Consider the following 18,055-nt stretch of genomic DNA (forward strand, 5'->3'; position numbering starts at 1 on the left):
TTTAAATACTCTATTAAGTCTTACAAATTATTCTGACACCCGGGATGACTTCGGAAAGGTTATATTTCTGTAATTTATTATGATATCCGAAATGCATCTATTATGATCCCGTCCAACTCCATTGGATTTGTTTGACTTTGATACGCTTCATCGAGTCTTTGAAAATATCTATGGTAATTTTAAATTGCATTAGTCTCTCACTACTCCCTTCGTGGATGCCCCAATGTTTCCCACACTGAGCCCGGGCCAGGATATGTTGTCAAGCGTGATCCTTTGCATTGTTCGTCGTGCCTCAATGTGAGGGGGCAGGTATACGCGTACATGGGTTTGTGGAGTATGCTGTGCCATGTACGCTTGTTCTGATATGATTTACTATGGCCATCTGATATGACATATTGTGTTACGGGGTTATGCCCCTATTCTGATTCTTCTGTGTTGTGGCACCAGCGTCGGGAGGGTGGCCACGTTCTGTCTGCCGAGTCCCTTGGCAGGGGCCGGATTTGACATATGTTTCTGTACACACTCCGCATGTTTTGAAAATATATATCTGATACTTTGTATTTTCTGTTTACTTTCTGTACGTTCTATACCAGTTATGATTTTGTTTCTGCAACTCAGGCTTTACATATTCAGTACATATTTCGTACTGACCCCCTTTCTTCGGAGGCTGCGTTTTCATGCCGCGCAGGTACCGACGACAGGTTTGCTGATCCGTCCGCTTAGGATCTTATTCTGCTATTTTGGGGCGCTCTTTTATTCAGAGCCATCTTTTGGTATAGTCTGTCACTTCTATATATGTATATTCTCGTTCATGGGTACGGCGGGGCCCTGTCCCGTTATATGATTCTGTCGGTCTGTTTAGAGGTCTGTGGACATGTTTGTGGGTTGGGATCTTTCTGTACAGCTGTGTGTATATGTTGCGTTTGGGCGATCCCATTCGCCGCGGCGGCCGGTCCGCATATATTTAAATGTTACTTTGTTGGCCCTGTGTGGCCTTTGTTGGTATTTTCTGCGTGCAGGGTATATGGGGTAGTCCGTAAAACAAAGGAAACTCTGCCGAAATTTTTCTGGAAATTATCTAAATTGGAAATAAAGCCTTGTCGGCTTCTGCTATATACTAGAATGTGTTTGAGTGCCCAGATCGGGCACTAGTCACGGCCTACGGGGTTGGGTCGTGACACCTGTCCCGTCCATATGTCTAGTACTCTAGTAGAGGCTCGTAGATACGTAGTGTGGGTGGTATGGTCTTACGAGGTTGCTACCACGTGTATATATATATATATATATATATATATATATATATATATATATATATATATATATATATATATATATATATATATATGTATGTATGTACTATTTCAATGACCAAAAGGCTTGTGCATATAAACGTATTTATGTTTCCGAATGAAGGGCAATTTTCTCAAAAGTTGAGTATGATATCGATAAACGAGCATTAAATGAGTGTGACAAGCAGTAGAATGAGGGATGCTCAGTGGTTAGCCCCGGGTACCCGTCGTGGTCCCTGGTCGGGTCGTTACAGTATTCACGCTCTTGTCCACATCAGCAAAAAAGGGGCATTTTAATACTGAAAAAATTTATCCTGGGGGGTAATAGGACCAACGCAAAGGTTAGGTGTGTAGTTGAGATTTTGGTCAAACGTTGGGGGGTATTTTGAGTATTTATATCACATTGAAACCTGAAGCATAATATCTAATCAAAACGGGGAACACAACCTTAGTCTCTCTCTCTAGCGTTAATTACAGGTCAAGTCATAGTGCTAGTTTACATTACAAAACAATTATTCCAAACTATTCGGAATAGAATTAAAGCCTTTAAAAACCAGTATCACATACAATTAGTACCCTTTTCTATCCATATTCCCTGTGGGTTTTGACCCCACCCTTGTTCGGGTTACTATATTTGACAACGTCCGCTTTACGCCACTAATAGCTGTAATTTGAGCGTATCAGTTGGAATCTACTCACAACACTTTGACTAGTTTTGGAAGTAGAAGTTACACACCCGCTCTTTCTCATCGGACGACTCCAACTTGTACTCACATTCCCACACATACCATTTTGCTTCGGATAGGAAGTATTACAAGAAAATGCACATGAATGTCTACTAGAAGACTTTCCATAATCAACATTTGCAAATTCACTATCTTCATAGACACATTCTTCACAACTCCCATTTGCATAAGAATTTTCGTCATAAGATCCATAAGATACGTGTGAGGAAGAATCACACGTCAATTCGTCTTCATAACCATGGTGTGTAGTGTGAGGACCTCCATAATCATCACCTTCCCCATACAAGTTGTCACAAGGTTCTTCTACCTCACCATCTTCATCACAAGGTCCATAAGCAACACTCTCTTCATATCCACCTTCGAAATAGTAACTCTCACCTCTAAATTTCTCATGATCATCATTTCCCATGTAGCCCTTGTAATCCACATCATCACACTCTTGGTGGTCCACATAGTCCTTTTCATCATATCCACACTTGTCGTCATTATAAAAATTAAATTCGCCTTCAGATGAATCGAAACCCATGGAGAAGCACCTGCTTAAAACACTTCAACAAAAACAAGCAAACAATATTAGTAGTAAAGCAAACCTCACAACTCTCGTGTTTACACTCTTTTTTGCTTGGCTAGCACCACTCAATTGGATTAGCCGATGTTGATTCTTGTTTAGATCATGTGGTTTGCAAAGGTGCACAATGGCTGCTTTAGGTAGGAATGGATTCTTGTTCAATCAAAGAAAGGATGACTCAATTTAAGCTAACAGACTTGAATCAAGAAGTTTCGACGAAGTTAAAACGATAAAAGAACAAGAATTGGTACGAAAAGAAATGGAACTCAAGAACTAGTTAACAACCAAGTAAGGATCAATTACTAGTTGTTAATTAAGTTAGAAGAATCAAAGAAATGAAGTTAGGGAGTAGACAAACCAAGTTGAAAACTTAGAAAAAAATTCAAAAAAAATTCGGAGTTGTGCTTCCCTTACGCATCGCGGACCAAACAAGCCTCTGAAGCTGGCTTACACGCTGCTGACGTGGCATGCTGATGTGGCACGCTGACTTGGCTTTTTAATCCTTGAATTTTTTTGGGCTGGATTTTTCTGATTTGGTGACTTATCTTGGGCCCACACAATCTAGTATTTTCCCCTTTTGGCCCAACAAACACCTTTCTTCAACTTTGACCTAGAAATTTTGGATCAAACAAGCTTTTGGGTCATCTTCCTCACATGAAGATATGAATGTCTTCAAGAACTCCAATAACATTCAAAAATCTAACTACCCTTAATTCACTTCCAAATCACTCCAAAATCTACATCTAGGGTCTCTTTGTTGTAGAGAACAAAACCCAATAACCTTTAACCTCCAATTTCCACCTAATCAACAAGACCCATCAACCTGTTCTTCAAGTTTTCAAAGCTTTAATTTTCAAAAATGGTAGATCCTTCAAATCTTTGCCAGATACATCCAAATTTTGGTTTTCTACCTTTTTTTACTAGGAGAAAACAACCCAATAACTTTCAATCTCCAATTTCCCCTTCTTCTACAAGACCCACTTTGAGTTCTTAGACCTTCAAACCCCTTTAATGGTGAATGACTCAAAAGTGACTCAAAAGTGACTCAAAATTGAAGATTTAGACTCTAGAAACACTAGGAAACTCTAATTTAACACTAGAATCAACAAGAAATTTTTTGGTATTTTCGATTTTTTTTTCAAGGCTAGATTTGTCGAAATAAATCTATTCTAAGCTCTGATACCAATTGATACAATAACGGATAGCGGAAACAAGAAAATAACAACAATAAAGTAAAGGATAAAAGCTAGACATAAAGATTGGAATAAAAAACAACCCTAAAGCACCTAAACCTATGAAGTAGACCTCAAGGGAATTGAATTCCCAAGCAACTCACTTTTCCAATCATGGTTGAACAATGGCTTTTCCAAGCACTCATAACTCTCACAAGAGTATTCAACATCAATATTCAATAAAAAATCCATCTAGGAAATAAAAGACCTACTATTTATACTAGAAAGGAAAAGAAGACTATTGACTATTGCATAACTACCTACCCTTAATGAAATAGAGGCCTTGTTTGGCTAGTCTTCCTTTAGAGATGAAAGTCTTTTAATTTATGAAGTGGCCTCTTCTGCAAGCATAGCCTTCCTTTACTCATTTGGCCACTTCGATGCTCATCCATCTCCAATCCGTCCTCCCATGCTATCATCCACACTTGGAAGGTTTTCTAAATGTCCTTGAGGCAACTCGGCTCGTATCAAATCGGATGCTGGTCCGCCCCACCAAGAATTTGGGGCTCCACAGACATTGAACAAGTCAATACAAGACCATATTCATCTATGGTAAACTTTCACTTGCAATGGGTGTTCACTCCAAATCAATGAATGCATGACATGTGTTTGGACATACACAACAATCACTTAACCATGATTAGTTAATGTGTATTTTCACTTCATTAAGTCACTTAACCATGATAACTTGAATTCGATTGGTGTAAACACCAATACGAGTAAGTATTTTCTCAGGTCGGTAAAAGCTTACTTGGATCGGGTGGTTACACCAAATGAATAAATGCATGACATATGTTTAAATATGTACTTCTATCACTTAACTATAATTAATGTATATTTTCACCATATTAAAACACTTAACTATAATAAGTTGAGTTGGTTTAGTGTGATCACCTGATACGGGTAAGTATTTACCATTTTAGTATTTCAACTCTTTTGGCGAGAGAGTTTTTTCTCTAAAAAAATATTGTGCGGCAGATTCGTTAACTTCATTTTTCTTAACTCCATCTCGATAAGAGTATTTGTTGATTTTTCAAATAATAATTGTACCCATAATATAAGGAGTCATTTGGCCATGAAAATTATTCACCTATTTTCAGAATAATTTATCACTTTATTTTAAAATAATATTCGGTTATAAAATTTCGAAATTCAACTTGGAGTCAAACCTATTTCCCAATTCCATCTTCATATTCCAAATAAGGTCTCCTTTGCAAAAGGTATAACTTAACACAACTTCAAATAAAATGAATATATTTGGAATCTTTAGACAAATACCTGTTGGGTCTTTGGATAAGATGTGAATGGGAAATGGAAGAACTCAAAATGGAGGGAAATGCCAAACTCGAAAATGGAGGGAAATGAAAATTTTCTTTTTACAGAGGAACTTTGTCCCACATTAGTAGGGGAAAGTAAAACCAGTGTGCTTATATGTAGAAACACTTCTTCTAGCTCATAAAGAGTTGAGAGGAGAGTCTCCCCTCACATTATCGTCGTTGCTCGGCTTCGGCTTCGGTCATTTGGATTTGGTCAAATGATGATTGTTTGATATATTTTTTAGACCAAATTTATTTCGTTAATACAATTATTTTTCCGTTTTAATTTTCCCTTTAATTTTCAGACAAAGTTGTTTTATGTAAACAACCATTTTTTGAAAAGTCACCTGAAAGAGTTGTATCTCTTCGGACTAGACTCAACCTTCAGGCTATAAATATTGGTTGTTTCTCATATTTTTTCCTTACAAAAATTTCTATGATCTCTCTTTTTTCTGCATGATATTTTCTGCATAAAACATAAAAATTCTAAGTGTTATTTGGCCGATTATTTGCTTCGCTGCACATCGGCGTTTGAGGTACCGCTACACCAGTGACGGTAATATGTTCTATCTTGTGAGGAAATAATCCGTAACCTCGAGTACTTGGGGGATTAAGTTCCTTAAGGATACACTGTGAATTCAATTGGCTCAGATTTGTTCATCGTTAATTCTGCTTCTTCTCCATTTATGATTTTATTTAGTTTCTGTTTCTAGAATATTTTTTCGAATACAGAAATATAACAACACCTACTATAGCTAGGAGTGTCAATGGTGTTTAAAAAAACTGATTTGCTGACTGAATCAAACCAACTATCAAGTTTCTTTTAATAAATCACAGGTTTCTATATAAATCTATAACCGTACCGAATAATTAGGCTGCTCTTTAATTTTATGAAAATAAATCAAACAAATACCGAACCGTAATGGATACATTTATATATATAAAACATATTTTATGTATAAAATTTACTGAAACATAAATTTTTCGCCTTGGGTCTAGGGTGAGGAAAACAACTTGAATAATAAGTTACAAGGTATTCCAATGATACTGATCAGTAAGCTACAAAGGTATAAGATATCTTTGCTCTCATATGATTTCATTAAATCTCTTATTGAATACTTATAGTCTGTTTGGCCAAGCTTATTTTCCTCCCAAAAGTACTTATTTTTTCAATAAGTACTTATTTGAAAAAAGTGAAGTGTTTGATCAAGCTTTTGGAAGAAACTAAGTGTTTCTAGGGAGTAGCAGAAGCAGTTTTTTAGAAGTTAAAAAAAACTGCTTTTGCCCAAAAGCACTTTTTTTTAAAAATACTTTTGAGAAAAATACAAATAGAAACACTTTTTAAAAGCTTGGCCAAACACTAATTGCTGTTCAAAAGTACTTTTATAATTAATTGGCCAAACACAAACTGATTTTCGCCAAAAGTGCTTTTTTGAAAAGTACTTTTAAAAAAAGTACTTTTTAAAATAAGCTGATTTTAAAAACTTAGCCAAACAGACTATTAATCTTAGCAGACTTCTTGAATTCTTGAGTCCCATCTTGTTTATTTTTTTTCCATTCGTGTGATCTATTTTTTTTTTTTGTTTTTGCTTAAATTTAATTTACACTACTGTAAAATAGTGGGATGAACCCCTATTCTTCATGTTTCCATGATTCACCATCTTTTATATAGTAAAAATGTATAGAGAGTTTTTGTCAAAACCCTACATCAGTATGCATGATATCTTTCTCTAACTGCTACTTATAAATTTTACATGACGTTTAAAAAAATACAAAAAATTAACCGAAACATACCGATACAAAAAATTAACCATCACGTTTTTAAAAAAATACCGAAAGGTACCATCTCGAAAAGATTTTATAAAATAATCTGGAACCATATGATTGACTAACCGTATAACGGGAGAGGTAATGACTAATAGCAGAAAAATAGAGATATCTTTTGGCCTTGTAAACAATAACCAAAGCGTCATTGGTGTCCCCACACACGTTATCTAGAGTGCATTAGGAGGCATGTATAGTATCCCATCTTCATCCTCTCATGGTCATGGTGATGGCCATGTCCACGCTCCTCTCCCTCTCTTTCCACCCACCAAAACCAACACCTCTGCAAAACCCCGATTCAACAATACCTGCTCTTCAACCCAACCCTCTTTCTAGAAGACTAGTGTTCCTAACTGCTTCTACTTCACTCACCTTTTTACTTTCTCAATGCCCAATATCCTCCGCCCAGACAAAATCCTCGTCGTCATCTTTCCTTTCAGGCATTGCCAATACTAAGTCTTGGTTTCAGTTTTATGGTGATGGTTTCTCCATTCGGGTCCCACCTGAATTCGAAGACCTCACCGAGCCTGAGGTATGCTCTGCTTTCTTGCTCTACTTTTTCCTTTTCATGTTTCATTTTGGCTTACTCCCTCCATCCCAATTTACCCCATGTTTGGATGTTTGTTTCCCGTGGTTCATTATTGTATTGTTTTCTATGAAACCACGTTTGTTTTTATTATTTTTAAAATTATGTCTCAATTTTTGTAACTATGGATTTGATGGTTTGTGTGGGGTTACGTATTTCATTTTCCCATTAGACCCCACCCCATCCTCCCTCCCCAACCACACCCAAACACCCCCACCCACCTTACCACACCACCACCCACTACCCCACCCCCAGAGGCGAATCCAGGATTTCAAGAGGATGGGTTCACCTTAGTAAAAAAATTTAAGAAAAAAGACACAAAAGTGCATTTAGTAGGGTTTGATCTCACAACCTTAAGGTATTAAACCGACACTTAACCAGTGCTCCATACAGTTTAGTTTGACCATGTGTTCCTTCAGTTAATATTAGATATATTTTAAGGATTACATACATAATATACCTAGTTTTGTCGGATGATCATGTGTTCACGTGATCCAAATTTTCTATATAGATTCGCCCGTGCCCACCCCACCCCTCCACCACCCCCACCCACCACCTATTTTTTTAAAAGTTTCTATTTTATCCTTTACCTGAGTTTTATATATATATAAACTAATTTGTAATTAAGGGTATTTTAGTAAATTTACATGTTATTATATAGTACCATACTGTCAAACCAAATAATAAAAATATTATTAAACCATAACAAATGATACAGTCCATCCAAATATTGTATTCATTGATACAATACAATACAATATAATACCATACTCTACATTATGAAACCATGGGTAACGACCATCCAAACAGAGGCTTAGTCCCTGACACTCTTTTCTTTTTAGTCAGTCCCAAAAACAAAGATACATTTCTATATTTAGTAGTAACAATTCAACTTTAAAATTACATTTTTACCCTTAATGGAATGATTTTTAGTCACACAAGTTTCTATAGTTTGTTTTAGACCACAAGTTTGAAAAGTCCTTTTTTTTAATTTCTTAAACTTCATGCCCAGTCAAACACCCTCAAAATGTGACGGAGAGAGTACCACTAATTCCAATTGAACACTTGAACACATGATAAAGTGTTCCTATTAGACACTTCTCCGTTCAAATTTTGGAAAACTTTTGTGCGTGTTTCAAGTGTTCATTACGTAGATAAGTTAATTACTCAAAATATGCCACCTCTTTTAATTATACTCATTCGCCTCAATAAGCCATAAAACTTTAGGCATGTTGTAATTGAGGCTGATGTGTATAATTTAAGGAGATGTCATATTTTATGTGGTTAACTCCCTAATAGATGCTTGAGAACACGCGCAAAAGTTTTATTAAAATTTGAAACAAAAGTATATAATAGGAACATTTTATCATATGTTCAGGTGCTCAGTTGGAACAAACCGTAGTTCGAGTTTCTAAGTAAAATTTTGCGGCAAGTTTAAGGGGCCTTTAATGTATTAAGCCTTTTATACAAGAAGGATTTAACTTATGCATACCTATACTGTAAGATTTTAACACTATCAGTATAGTTTAACCCAATGTAGTAGGTAATTCACCTTACTTTCCACGTTATCACTTCATGCCTAATATAAACGATGATCCGTAATTGGCTTTTAATTGACTTGATGGTGTACAGTATCAATATGGATATGTTAAAACCTTTGAAAAATAGTAATGCAGAACAGCAGAAGCATGTGATACAGGACATTCTTTTTGTTGTTAGCTTATTCGGATCGTCTTCAGTTACTCCCTCCATTTCAATTTGATTGTCTTACTTTCTTTTTTAGTCCGTTTAAAAAAGATTGCCTCTTTCCTTTTTTGGCAATTCTTAATTCCAACTTTTCACATGGCATGTTTAAGACCACTATTTTGGTACATTTTACGTATCTTTAGTTTAAGACCAACAACAACAACAACATACCCAGTGAATCCCACAATTTAAGACCACAAGATTAAAAAAAAAAAATTCTCTATTTTCTAATACTCCATGCCAAGTCAAAACTAGACAAACAAATTGAAATGGAAGGAGTAATAGTTTTATTATGTATTTGGATAGAACAGAGATCATTGGCAGATGGATAAATAACAAAGAAAAATCAATATGATTAGTATGAACTGATCCAGCTATAGGTTAAACAATAATGTGATATATGACCTATTTAAAATGTCTCTTCCTAGAATGGAACATTTGATTTAAAAAAAAAAAAGATTGGAAAAATGTCTCTGCATAGTAGAATCAAGAATCCCCAACCACAAGCTTCGGTTATATTCAACGTTGGAATGATTTGTACTTTAATGAGAAGGTGTGTTATGTTTAAACTCTGAAAAGGTTGATTATCTAAGAGTCTGAGATGATTTTTCGCAGGATTATAATGCTGGCCTATCACTATATGGAGATAAGGCTAAGCCGAAGAAATTTGCAGCGCGTTTTGCTTCTTCTGACGGGTAGATATTCGAATCGATTCTCCAACTCTTGTCTGCTCTTTGTTTTTTCCCTCTTAATTCTTTGGAATAATTTCTTTAGAACTTTATGGTTGGAGTAAATTCTTTTTTACTATAATATTCCACACATTTTGATACTTTGAAGCATCATCCGTTCATAGTTAATTTCATTTGGTACAAATTCCACCAGAGTACAATATCAAGTTAAAATGTGTCTGGGTTCATACAATGCTAAATTCATTGTATTTGAGTAAGGGAAAAACAAATATATGATAGGTAATCAATTCCTATAAAAATAAGGTAAGCAAATATTCTGTGATAAAATAGGTAAGGCATGATTTTTCGTCTTGATGAAGTGTATAATACTAACTCATCAGCTAAGATATTCCCGAAAAGTCGAAAACTAAATGATAAAGGTTTTGTGAAATCTTCTAAACGCATATCCATGGATCCAGTCAATATTGATTTTTTCAATTGCAGATGAACAAGCCAACCTTTCATCATTTAGACAAATTTGACTTTCTTTCTATTTAGAATAGAAAACTATAAGTAGAAGCAGTGGTTCGAGACCATGACTCCTGTCCCTTTTCTTGTCTAGGAAGTAAGTATTAGACCTTATGTAGTTAGTTCTAGCTCCTTTTTTAGTACAAGACTCCATATAAGGAGCACCTCTTCAACGTTGTTAATTAAATCAATGAGAGGTTACATTTCTATTTCTCACCTAGGGAGGAGGGAATTTTGTAAATGTAATTCAATATTCTTTAGTAACTTGTGATACTGATTCCCTCGTATACAACCATGCTTGAGTTGATCATGTCGATATCATTGTGGTGCTTGTATGCAATGAATGAAGTGCTTTCTCTATCTTTTTTCATCACTGTCTACACTTCTACCGAAATTGTATGTTATAATTCTTTTAGCAATGTGATGACATCCTACATCTGAGGAGATATGCAAAAAGCATTAGATGCATGCTTTTTTATGTTTTTGACACACAAGACAAGATGCGTGCTTCGCCTTTGGAAGTCTTCTTGTTTAATTTTGATAATGAATATTTCCTTGGCAGCTCTCTCTTTTTGTAGCATTCAGGATTGTTCTGAGGCTACTGTTTGAATAGGGATACTTTTGCTATGTATTGCCATTCTCAAGAAAAATGGGACTCTTTGGCTTCTTTATAGATGATGTCCTCGGGATCTCCTATGCTCTATTTAGCCTTCCAGTATATTCCTTGTCCTTATATCGTATTCTGTAAATTGAGAAGAACCTTCGGATAGATGTTTTTTGTTTGGATAGATGACATGTGTAGGTCCTCCAGTATCTTCTCTTTCTGGGAAATGATTTTATTTTTGGAACGTGATTTCTCATGGCACAAGATTGTACGATAATGGGACTAATTTTGGCTAGATGGATGCCATGATTTGAGTCAGTGCTTCCACTCAACTCTTGAGTTCATAAATCAGTTAGGCCACTCCTTTCCTTTTCGGAGAACACACTTCTATAGATGTAAATGGGGCGGGGTGGGTTAAAGTCTTAGCAGGGCAGAGTAAGAGAACCTTTAGAAAGGGTGGGGCTGGTCTCTAATTCTTTGTTACGGTTTTAAACTGTTTAAAACACTTGATTGCAAAACCATGCCCGAAAATTCACCTTTTGAGTTCAAATTGTGAAAATGTGGGATGGTGAAAATGAAGACTAAGTATCCTATTTCAATCCTTTGTCTTGTAAAAGAATAGAGTCAGCCAAGAATACTACAGAATGATTTAGGTTTTTGGTAATTTACCAGTGAATACAAAATTATATGGACATAGGGTGTAAACAGAGCTAAATTTTAGGTAATGAAGAAAGAGTGAGCCTCATCTATTCCGTAACCATTGTTTTCGACCAAGTAGCTACGATGACAGTGGAAAAGGCTGAAAGGAATTTAAGTGCAAATAAAAGATTTTGTTACGAAAAATATTACTAATGAACAATTCGTGACCAATGATGAAAACTGCCTGATATAAGTGGATGAATTACTACATTGGGCTGCTCATGCCATAGAAGAGGATGATAACAATTACTTCGTTTTCAGTACCGTAAATAGTCATTAAAGGCAAATTACGATTAGAGTGATAGATTTCCTCCCCTCCCCGTACTTATAAAAAATAAAACATTTCTCCCTTTCCCCCTCGCTCCCAGATCGGATGATTTTTAGATTGTACAAATATCATAAATATTTCATAAGATTACCTCAGACGCAATAAGGAGTTGCAAAAGTCCGGTGGTTACGCTCCTAAAGTAGGAACAACTCTTTCTTTTTGAAAAGAAAAACAATGTAGTTCAAAGCCGAGACTTAGTGCCCAAACACTAATATGATAAAAAAGTTGAGAAGAAAGCTTTTTCAGAACAGTAAGCGAAAATTAATTGTTCGGAGGATGGACGTGATATCTAAACTGTGATACTTCGTAGAAAAGGAAAAGGAGAGAGGTTTTGAAATGTTTTACTATATTTTTCTCTCAACAGTTCGGGGTTTAAAATTTAAATAGTGTTTATATAAGCTCTAAATTAACAAAACATACATAATAAAATCTTCCTACTTAATACTCCCTCCGTCTCAAAAAGATAGTCTTAGTTTGACTTGGCACGAAGTTTAAGAAATAAAGGAAGACTTTTGAAATGTGTGGTCCAAAACAAACCTTAGTTATTTATGTGGCTGTAAATCATCTCATAAAGTCTAATTGTTTCTAAATATAGAAATGTGGCAATCTTTTTGGGACAAACTAATAAGGAAAGTAAGACAATCTTTTCGGGACGGAGGAAGTACAAAATAATATCTACCTAAGATGAGCTGTAATATCTTATCTATGTATTCTCATAGATCCTTATCATAATTATATAGATTGATTGATATAAGATTATGGATCCTCCAAGATCCTTTACACAACTTTACAAATTCTTCAGAATTCTTATCAATGTTGCTTTGCCTCTCAAAGGGTTTTCCGTGTGATTCTAGTTTTTTTAGTTCTTTTCTTCTATGTACTGCATTATGCGTTATCTTTTCCTCCCAGTAATCTTTGTTATGCCAAGGGTCTATCCGAAACAGCCTCTCTACCTCACAAAGGTCGGGGTAAGGTCTGCGTACATCCTACCTTCCCCAAACCCCACTTGTGGCTGAGGGATTACACTGGGTGTGTTGTAATCTTTTTTTTATGAGGGAAGTAAATACAATATCTGATGGAATGTTCTCGCTCTCTTCAACAATCCTTCTTCGATTTGCATTATTTATAACTTTTAAGTTTTAATTGTTATCGGTTTTGTGATATACAGATCTGAAGTTTTAAGTGTCATAATTCGCCCATCGAATCAGCTGAAGATCACCTTCTTAGAGGTTTGTCAAAGACAATTCTGGTGCTTAATTCAATCTCTATCCTGTGGATGTCTATAAAATTAAATCCTTCAAACGATTTGCTTATTACACTGTCAGTATATGTAGCGATTCTCCGATTCTCTTCACAAGATTAACTCTTATGCTATAAGTATACCTCCCAACATTCTGATCATGTCTTATGTATTGACTTTAACAGGCCAAAGATGTTACTGATTTAGGGTCACTTAAGGAGGCAGCTAAAATATTTGTTCCAGGTATTGTTGCAAATGGCCCTGGCACATTCATCTGTTATGCAAGGTTGCTCTTTAATGAATTATATTTCTTAATTACTGATTATCAGTATGACAGCTGGCTCAACACTATATTCTGGCCGCTCAATTAAAATTAAAGAAGATGAAGGTTTCAGGTATGTTCATACTAAAACATGTCTATGCTTCTTTAGGATGACTACTTTAGTTGTATGTTAGAGGATTAGCAATGGTTCGGAGGCTGAACTCTTACAATATTTTACCAGTCACAATAAGCGTTTCTGGTCCAAAGATTCCCAACCGATGACATATTTTGAAGATGACCCCATCTTCATATCACATGATTTCTCCTCTCTTTGAGCTTTCGTTTTTTTAACTCATTGCAAAAACTTTTTGTATCAACAAGAAAGTAAGATACTTTCTCTCGCTGCAACATAAAACGATGGAGATACGTCCATTAGTGTCTCTCATTTCGGCAATCATGGTTTATTCCTCTGTAATTACAACAATTAAATTTAAACATTCAGTAGCGTTGGTTTATGTATTTCAGGACATACTATTTCTATGAGTTTGCGAGAGATGAGCAACACGTTGCATTAGTGGCTGCTGTTAACAGTGGAAAGGTATCTTTGTTCTCTTTGTTATTTTTCTGTAGCTTTCTTCAAGATCTTGCCTGCCTTTAGAGCTGTATTGTTGTACCCTATACTAGGATTCACCAATCCAATTAACTTTGCAAAGACCTAAGGTGGTTCTGCCCTAGAACTCCTTGGAGCCTCCACTTTTGGCCAAAAATAGAATTGGTATCTCTCTTGTTATAATGTTTTGCAAAATTACTTTTGCAGGCCATTATTGCTGGTGCCACTGCCCCTGAGAGCAAGTGGAACGATGATGGTTTGAAGCTCCGATCTGCTGCAGTATCAATGACAGTCCTATAAGATGAATACAATACTTTAGCAGGTTCTATTTCCTATATGTGATCCCGCATACAAATACTGCTGGTCAGAGTTTTCTTACCTACTTTATATGTTATCTCAGGCAAGAGTTAACAGTGTTCATCAACCATCCTTCAGAATGTTCCTGCTATTTTGCAAAGCTAAGACATTATAGCCTCAACTAAAGCAGACTGGAGACCAACACTCTGCATTGTGGCTAAGCCATAATGAAATTGCACAACAGCTATTCTCCTGATTTTTCATGACTGATGATCATAGATTGATGCGTTTTTAACTCCTTTCGGTGGCTGAGATGGGTATGGTTTTTTTTTTTCTTTTCTTTTTTTCTTTACATCTAGAAATTACTTCTGATTTTATTATTAGTATATTTTATTGTCGTTGTATTCTTTAATTGTTTCAAAAACAACTTATATCAGTTGGTTGTGTTAAAATGAACTTTTGGTTTCATCCCAGAGTTTCTTTAAGCACTTGGGAGTCGTTTGGTTCAAAATCAGGGGGATTATAATCAGGTTAAATAATTCTATGATTGTGCTATAAAATTTATTCTAACTTTAGCTAATTTGTTTGTCCGTTTAAAAAAAAATGTCTTTCTTTTTTGATAACTCCTTAATTCTAATTTTTCACATGACATGTTTAATACTATAAGATTAAAAGACATTTTGGTACATTTTACATATCTTTAATTTAAAAACATAACATTTTAAAAGTTTTTAATTTTCTAAATACTGTGTCAAGTTAAAATTAGACAAACAAATTGAGAGGGATGGAGTAATTCCCTACCAAGCGGTGCTTGAATACACATGCCTCCCCCGCCCCCGGACTTTTTTTTGTTTTTGTTTTGTTTTGTTGCTAGAACAGGCTTTTCATTGATACGAAAACTTACAGTATACATAGATATTTTTTTTTATTACATATAAGAAACACTTCATGGCAGGACTCTTTGCTGGGAGCTTCTGCTCTTTATCTTGATGTATCATGTTCATTTACTGTTTCTTTGTCATTTACTTCGATTGCCTCCATGATGACTTCTCCCTCATCTTCATCAGTATCACCATCATCCTTCTCCTCCTCTTCTTCTTCTTCTTCTTCTTGGTCAGGAATGAGACTTAATCTCAACCGTCCTCCTTTACGGGAAGTAAGGAGGGTCTGTGATGGATCAATGTTCACCTCATTAAGCTCTAACCTTCCATCTTTTCTAATAGGCTCTAGGAAGAAACTCGGTTTTCCATCTTTAAGTGACGACGATAATGGTGGTGGAAATATCTTCTCTTTTTGCTCGACACTTGTTCTTTTACAACTAGTGATGGAGGTAGATGATTCAACACCTATACCATCATTTAGATTTTCAATATTCTGACCATCATCTACATCAAAGCTCTCTAATCCTAGACTCTCCGTACAAGACATTAGGGCATATATATGCTCTCTCTTGGAAGAAATAGGCAGTGGCTTAGCATAGTATATCAAGTGGAAAGCGGCTGGTTGTATTTTATACTCTCTCTGTCTCAAATTATTTGTCGCTATTTTGATTTATATGCCCTTAAGAAATACTTCCTCTGAAAAAATAAGATTAATTCTTTCTTGATTTGTTAAGTGAACACTCTTTTTGACCAAAGAAAAAAAGGCTAAGTGGATATTCTTTTTTATCCAGAGGTAGTATTAATTAGAAGGGGTATTTGATTAACTTTATCCTTATTGATGTTTAAGTTATAATCTCTCTCCATTAAATTTTTACTTTATTATGTGTCATATTCATTAAATGATAAAATTCTATTAATGGTAAAATGAGAAAAGGTTAATTAATTGTGCCTTGAATCTCTAAAACAATAAATAATTTGAGACAACTATTTATAGTAACCACGACAAATAATTTGAGACAGAGAATACTATATGAGGGATGATAAAAGCGGAAGAGATCAAGAATATTCACACTGTGATGATAAGGGACGAATTTTAGGGGGCAATTTGCAGGATTGGCCTTCGCTGGGGGTGGTATTTAATTTTTGCCCCTCAAATTGGTGGTCTTTAACTTTTGCCCTTCGCTAAAAATTCCTTAATTTTGGGTTCGAATCCCCCGCTCAGTCAAATATTTTAAAAAATTCGCAAGGTAGAGTTTGAATTTGTAAGGCAGAATTTTGGCCTTAAGGTAGAATTTGCATGGACAGAATTTTGTAAAATTCTGCCCAGAGTTTTGAAGCAAAATTCTGCTTTGCGAATCAAAATATCTGCCTTGCGATTTTTTTTCATTGAGCTGAGATTCGAACCCACAACCTCGAGTAGGCGAAGGCCAAAACTTAAAGACCATCGATTTGAAGGCCAAATATTAAAGACCACCCCAACTGAAGGGAATTTCGCGCAAAAAAATGAATTTTAGGTGCACTAAGTGAATGCGTCGAACTACTCTTTAAAAAATATTAATATTTTCTCTGGTCCAAAATAATTGAGATTTTAGTCTCTAAAAGTTAATCCACAAAATATTTAATATTTTATAAAATCAAGAAAGTATTTAGTTGTTTTTCTCAAATTTGCCCTTGACACATTTTCATAAGTCACATCCCCATAATAATTATGTTAACCTAAAAAGAAAAGAAAATCATAATTAAATGTATTTTAATCAAAACCCTCTTAATTTTTAGGAGTTAGTAAATTTCTTAATCAAAGTGCCCAAGCTTAAAACCTCAATTATTTTGGACCGGAGGGAGTATTAATTAAGAAAGGTATTTTGACTAACTTTAACCTTATTTATGTCTAAGTTATAATCTCTCTCCATTAACTGTTTACTCTATTTTTGTGTGTCATCTCCATTAATGACAGAATTCTACTAAAGGAAAAATGAGGAAACAATAATTACTTGTGCCTTGAACTTCTAAAACGACAAATAATTTGAGACAACTATTTTTTGAAACCACGACAGAAAATTTGAGGTGGAGGGCGTATAAAAAAATTAAAATTTATGGTTTTAATTATGTCCCAACACTTGTATCATTATAGAACTCTTGAAATTTGTGATCTTAAACTTATATATATGCATGACTATAAAAATTTCTCATTAAGAAGATATAGGAACATGTCTTCCTTTTAGAATGGACTAAATAAGAAATTAATGTCAAACAAAGTAGAACAAAGGGATATTACTCATTTTTATACCTACACAATAAAAAATGTATAATATCGAGTCTTCCAAAATAATTAAACGTAGGGTTGATAGAACTTTTAGTCCCTTAGTTATTAGTAAATTTTGATTCTATTCCTTAAGATCTGATTGAGCACATTTAACTTCTATTACTTGAAAATATGCACATTTGATCCCTTTGTTTGTGATTAATCATAAATTTTCTAAAATGTTAACCAATTCACCATTTAAGTACTCATGTGTTGTGACTGTTCGAGAGTACAACCTTCAGTTCACTCGGTTGGCCAGATATACGATGTCCATAATTCCTATTGAGAGACAGAAGTTGAGGAGGCTTGTGTATGGCTTAGGGCTACAT

At 35.0% G+C, this 18,055-nt stretch overlaps 2 protein-coding genes across 2 annotated transcripts; one reads left to right on the forward strand and one right to left on the reverse strand.

The window, feature by feature from the left end:
• The first annotated feature begins 7,075 nt into the window (after window positions 1-7,075).
• Window positions 7,076-15,011, forward strand: LOC132608767 (uncharacterized). Its single transcript, XM_060322509.1, has 8 exons — window positions 7,076-7,507; window positions 9,923-10,002; window positions 13,303-13,363; window positions 13,560-13,617; window positions 13,712-13,769; window positions 14,162-14,234; window positions 14,454-14,568; window positions 14,647-15,011. The coding sequence occupies exons 1-7, from the start codon at window positions 7,193-7,195 to the stop codon at window positions 14,544-14,546; spliced, it is 738 nt and encodes a 245-aa protein (XP_060178492.1). The 5' UTR covers window positions 7,076-7,192; the 3' UTR covers window positions 14,547-14,568; window positions 14,647-15,011.
• A 116-nt stretch (window positions 15,012-15,127) lies between these two features.
• LOC132608768 (protein FANTASTIC FOUR 1-like) lies at window positions 15,128-16,439 on the reverse strand. The gene has a single exon (XM_060322510.1). It carries the CDS (start codon window positions 15,969-15,971, stop codon window positions 15,525-15,527), a length of 447 nt encoding a protein of 148 aa, XP_060178493.1. The 5' UTR covers window positions 15,972-16,439; the 3' UTR covers window positions 15,128-15,524.
• Window positions 16,440-18,055: the final 1,616 nt, after the last annotated feature.

Source organism: Lycium barbarum, chromosome 9 (genome assembly GCF_019175385.1).
Source record: "Lycium barbarum isolate Lr01 chromosome 9, ASM1917538v2, whole genome shotgun sequence".
Classification (NCBI taxonomy): Eukaryota; Viridiplantae; Streptophyta; class Magnoliopsida; order Solanales; family Solanaceae; genus Lycium; species Lycium barbarum.

Excerpts from the sequence above, each read along its gene's own strand:
- LOC132608768 (XM_060322510.1), bottom strand. The coding sequence starts at position 15,971 with ATGTCTTGTACGGAGAGTCTAGGATTAGAGAGCTTTGATGTAGATGAT.
- LOC132608767 (XM_060322509.1), top strand. The coding sequence starts at position 7,193 with ATGGTCATGGTGATGGCCATGTCCACGCTCCTCTCCCTCTCTTTCCAC. Across the intron at positions 10,003-13,302 it reads CGTTTTGCTTCTTCTGACGG|ATCTGAAGTTTTAAGTGTCA; the intron begins GTAGATATTCGA and ends TGTGATATACAG. Across the intron at positions 13,364-13,559 it reads TGAAGATCACCTTCTTAGAG|GCCAAAGATGTTACTGATTT; the intron begins GTTTGTCAAAGA and ends TGACTTTAACAG.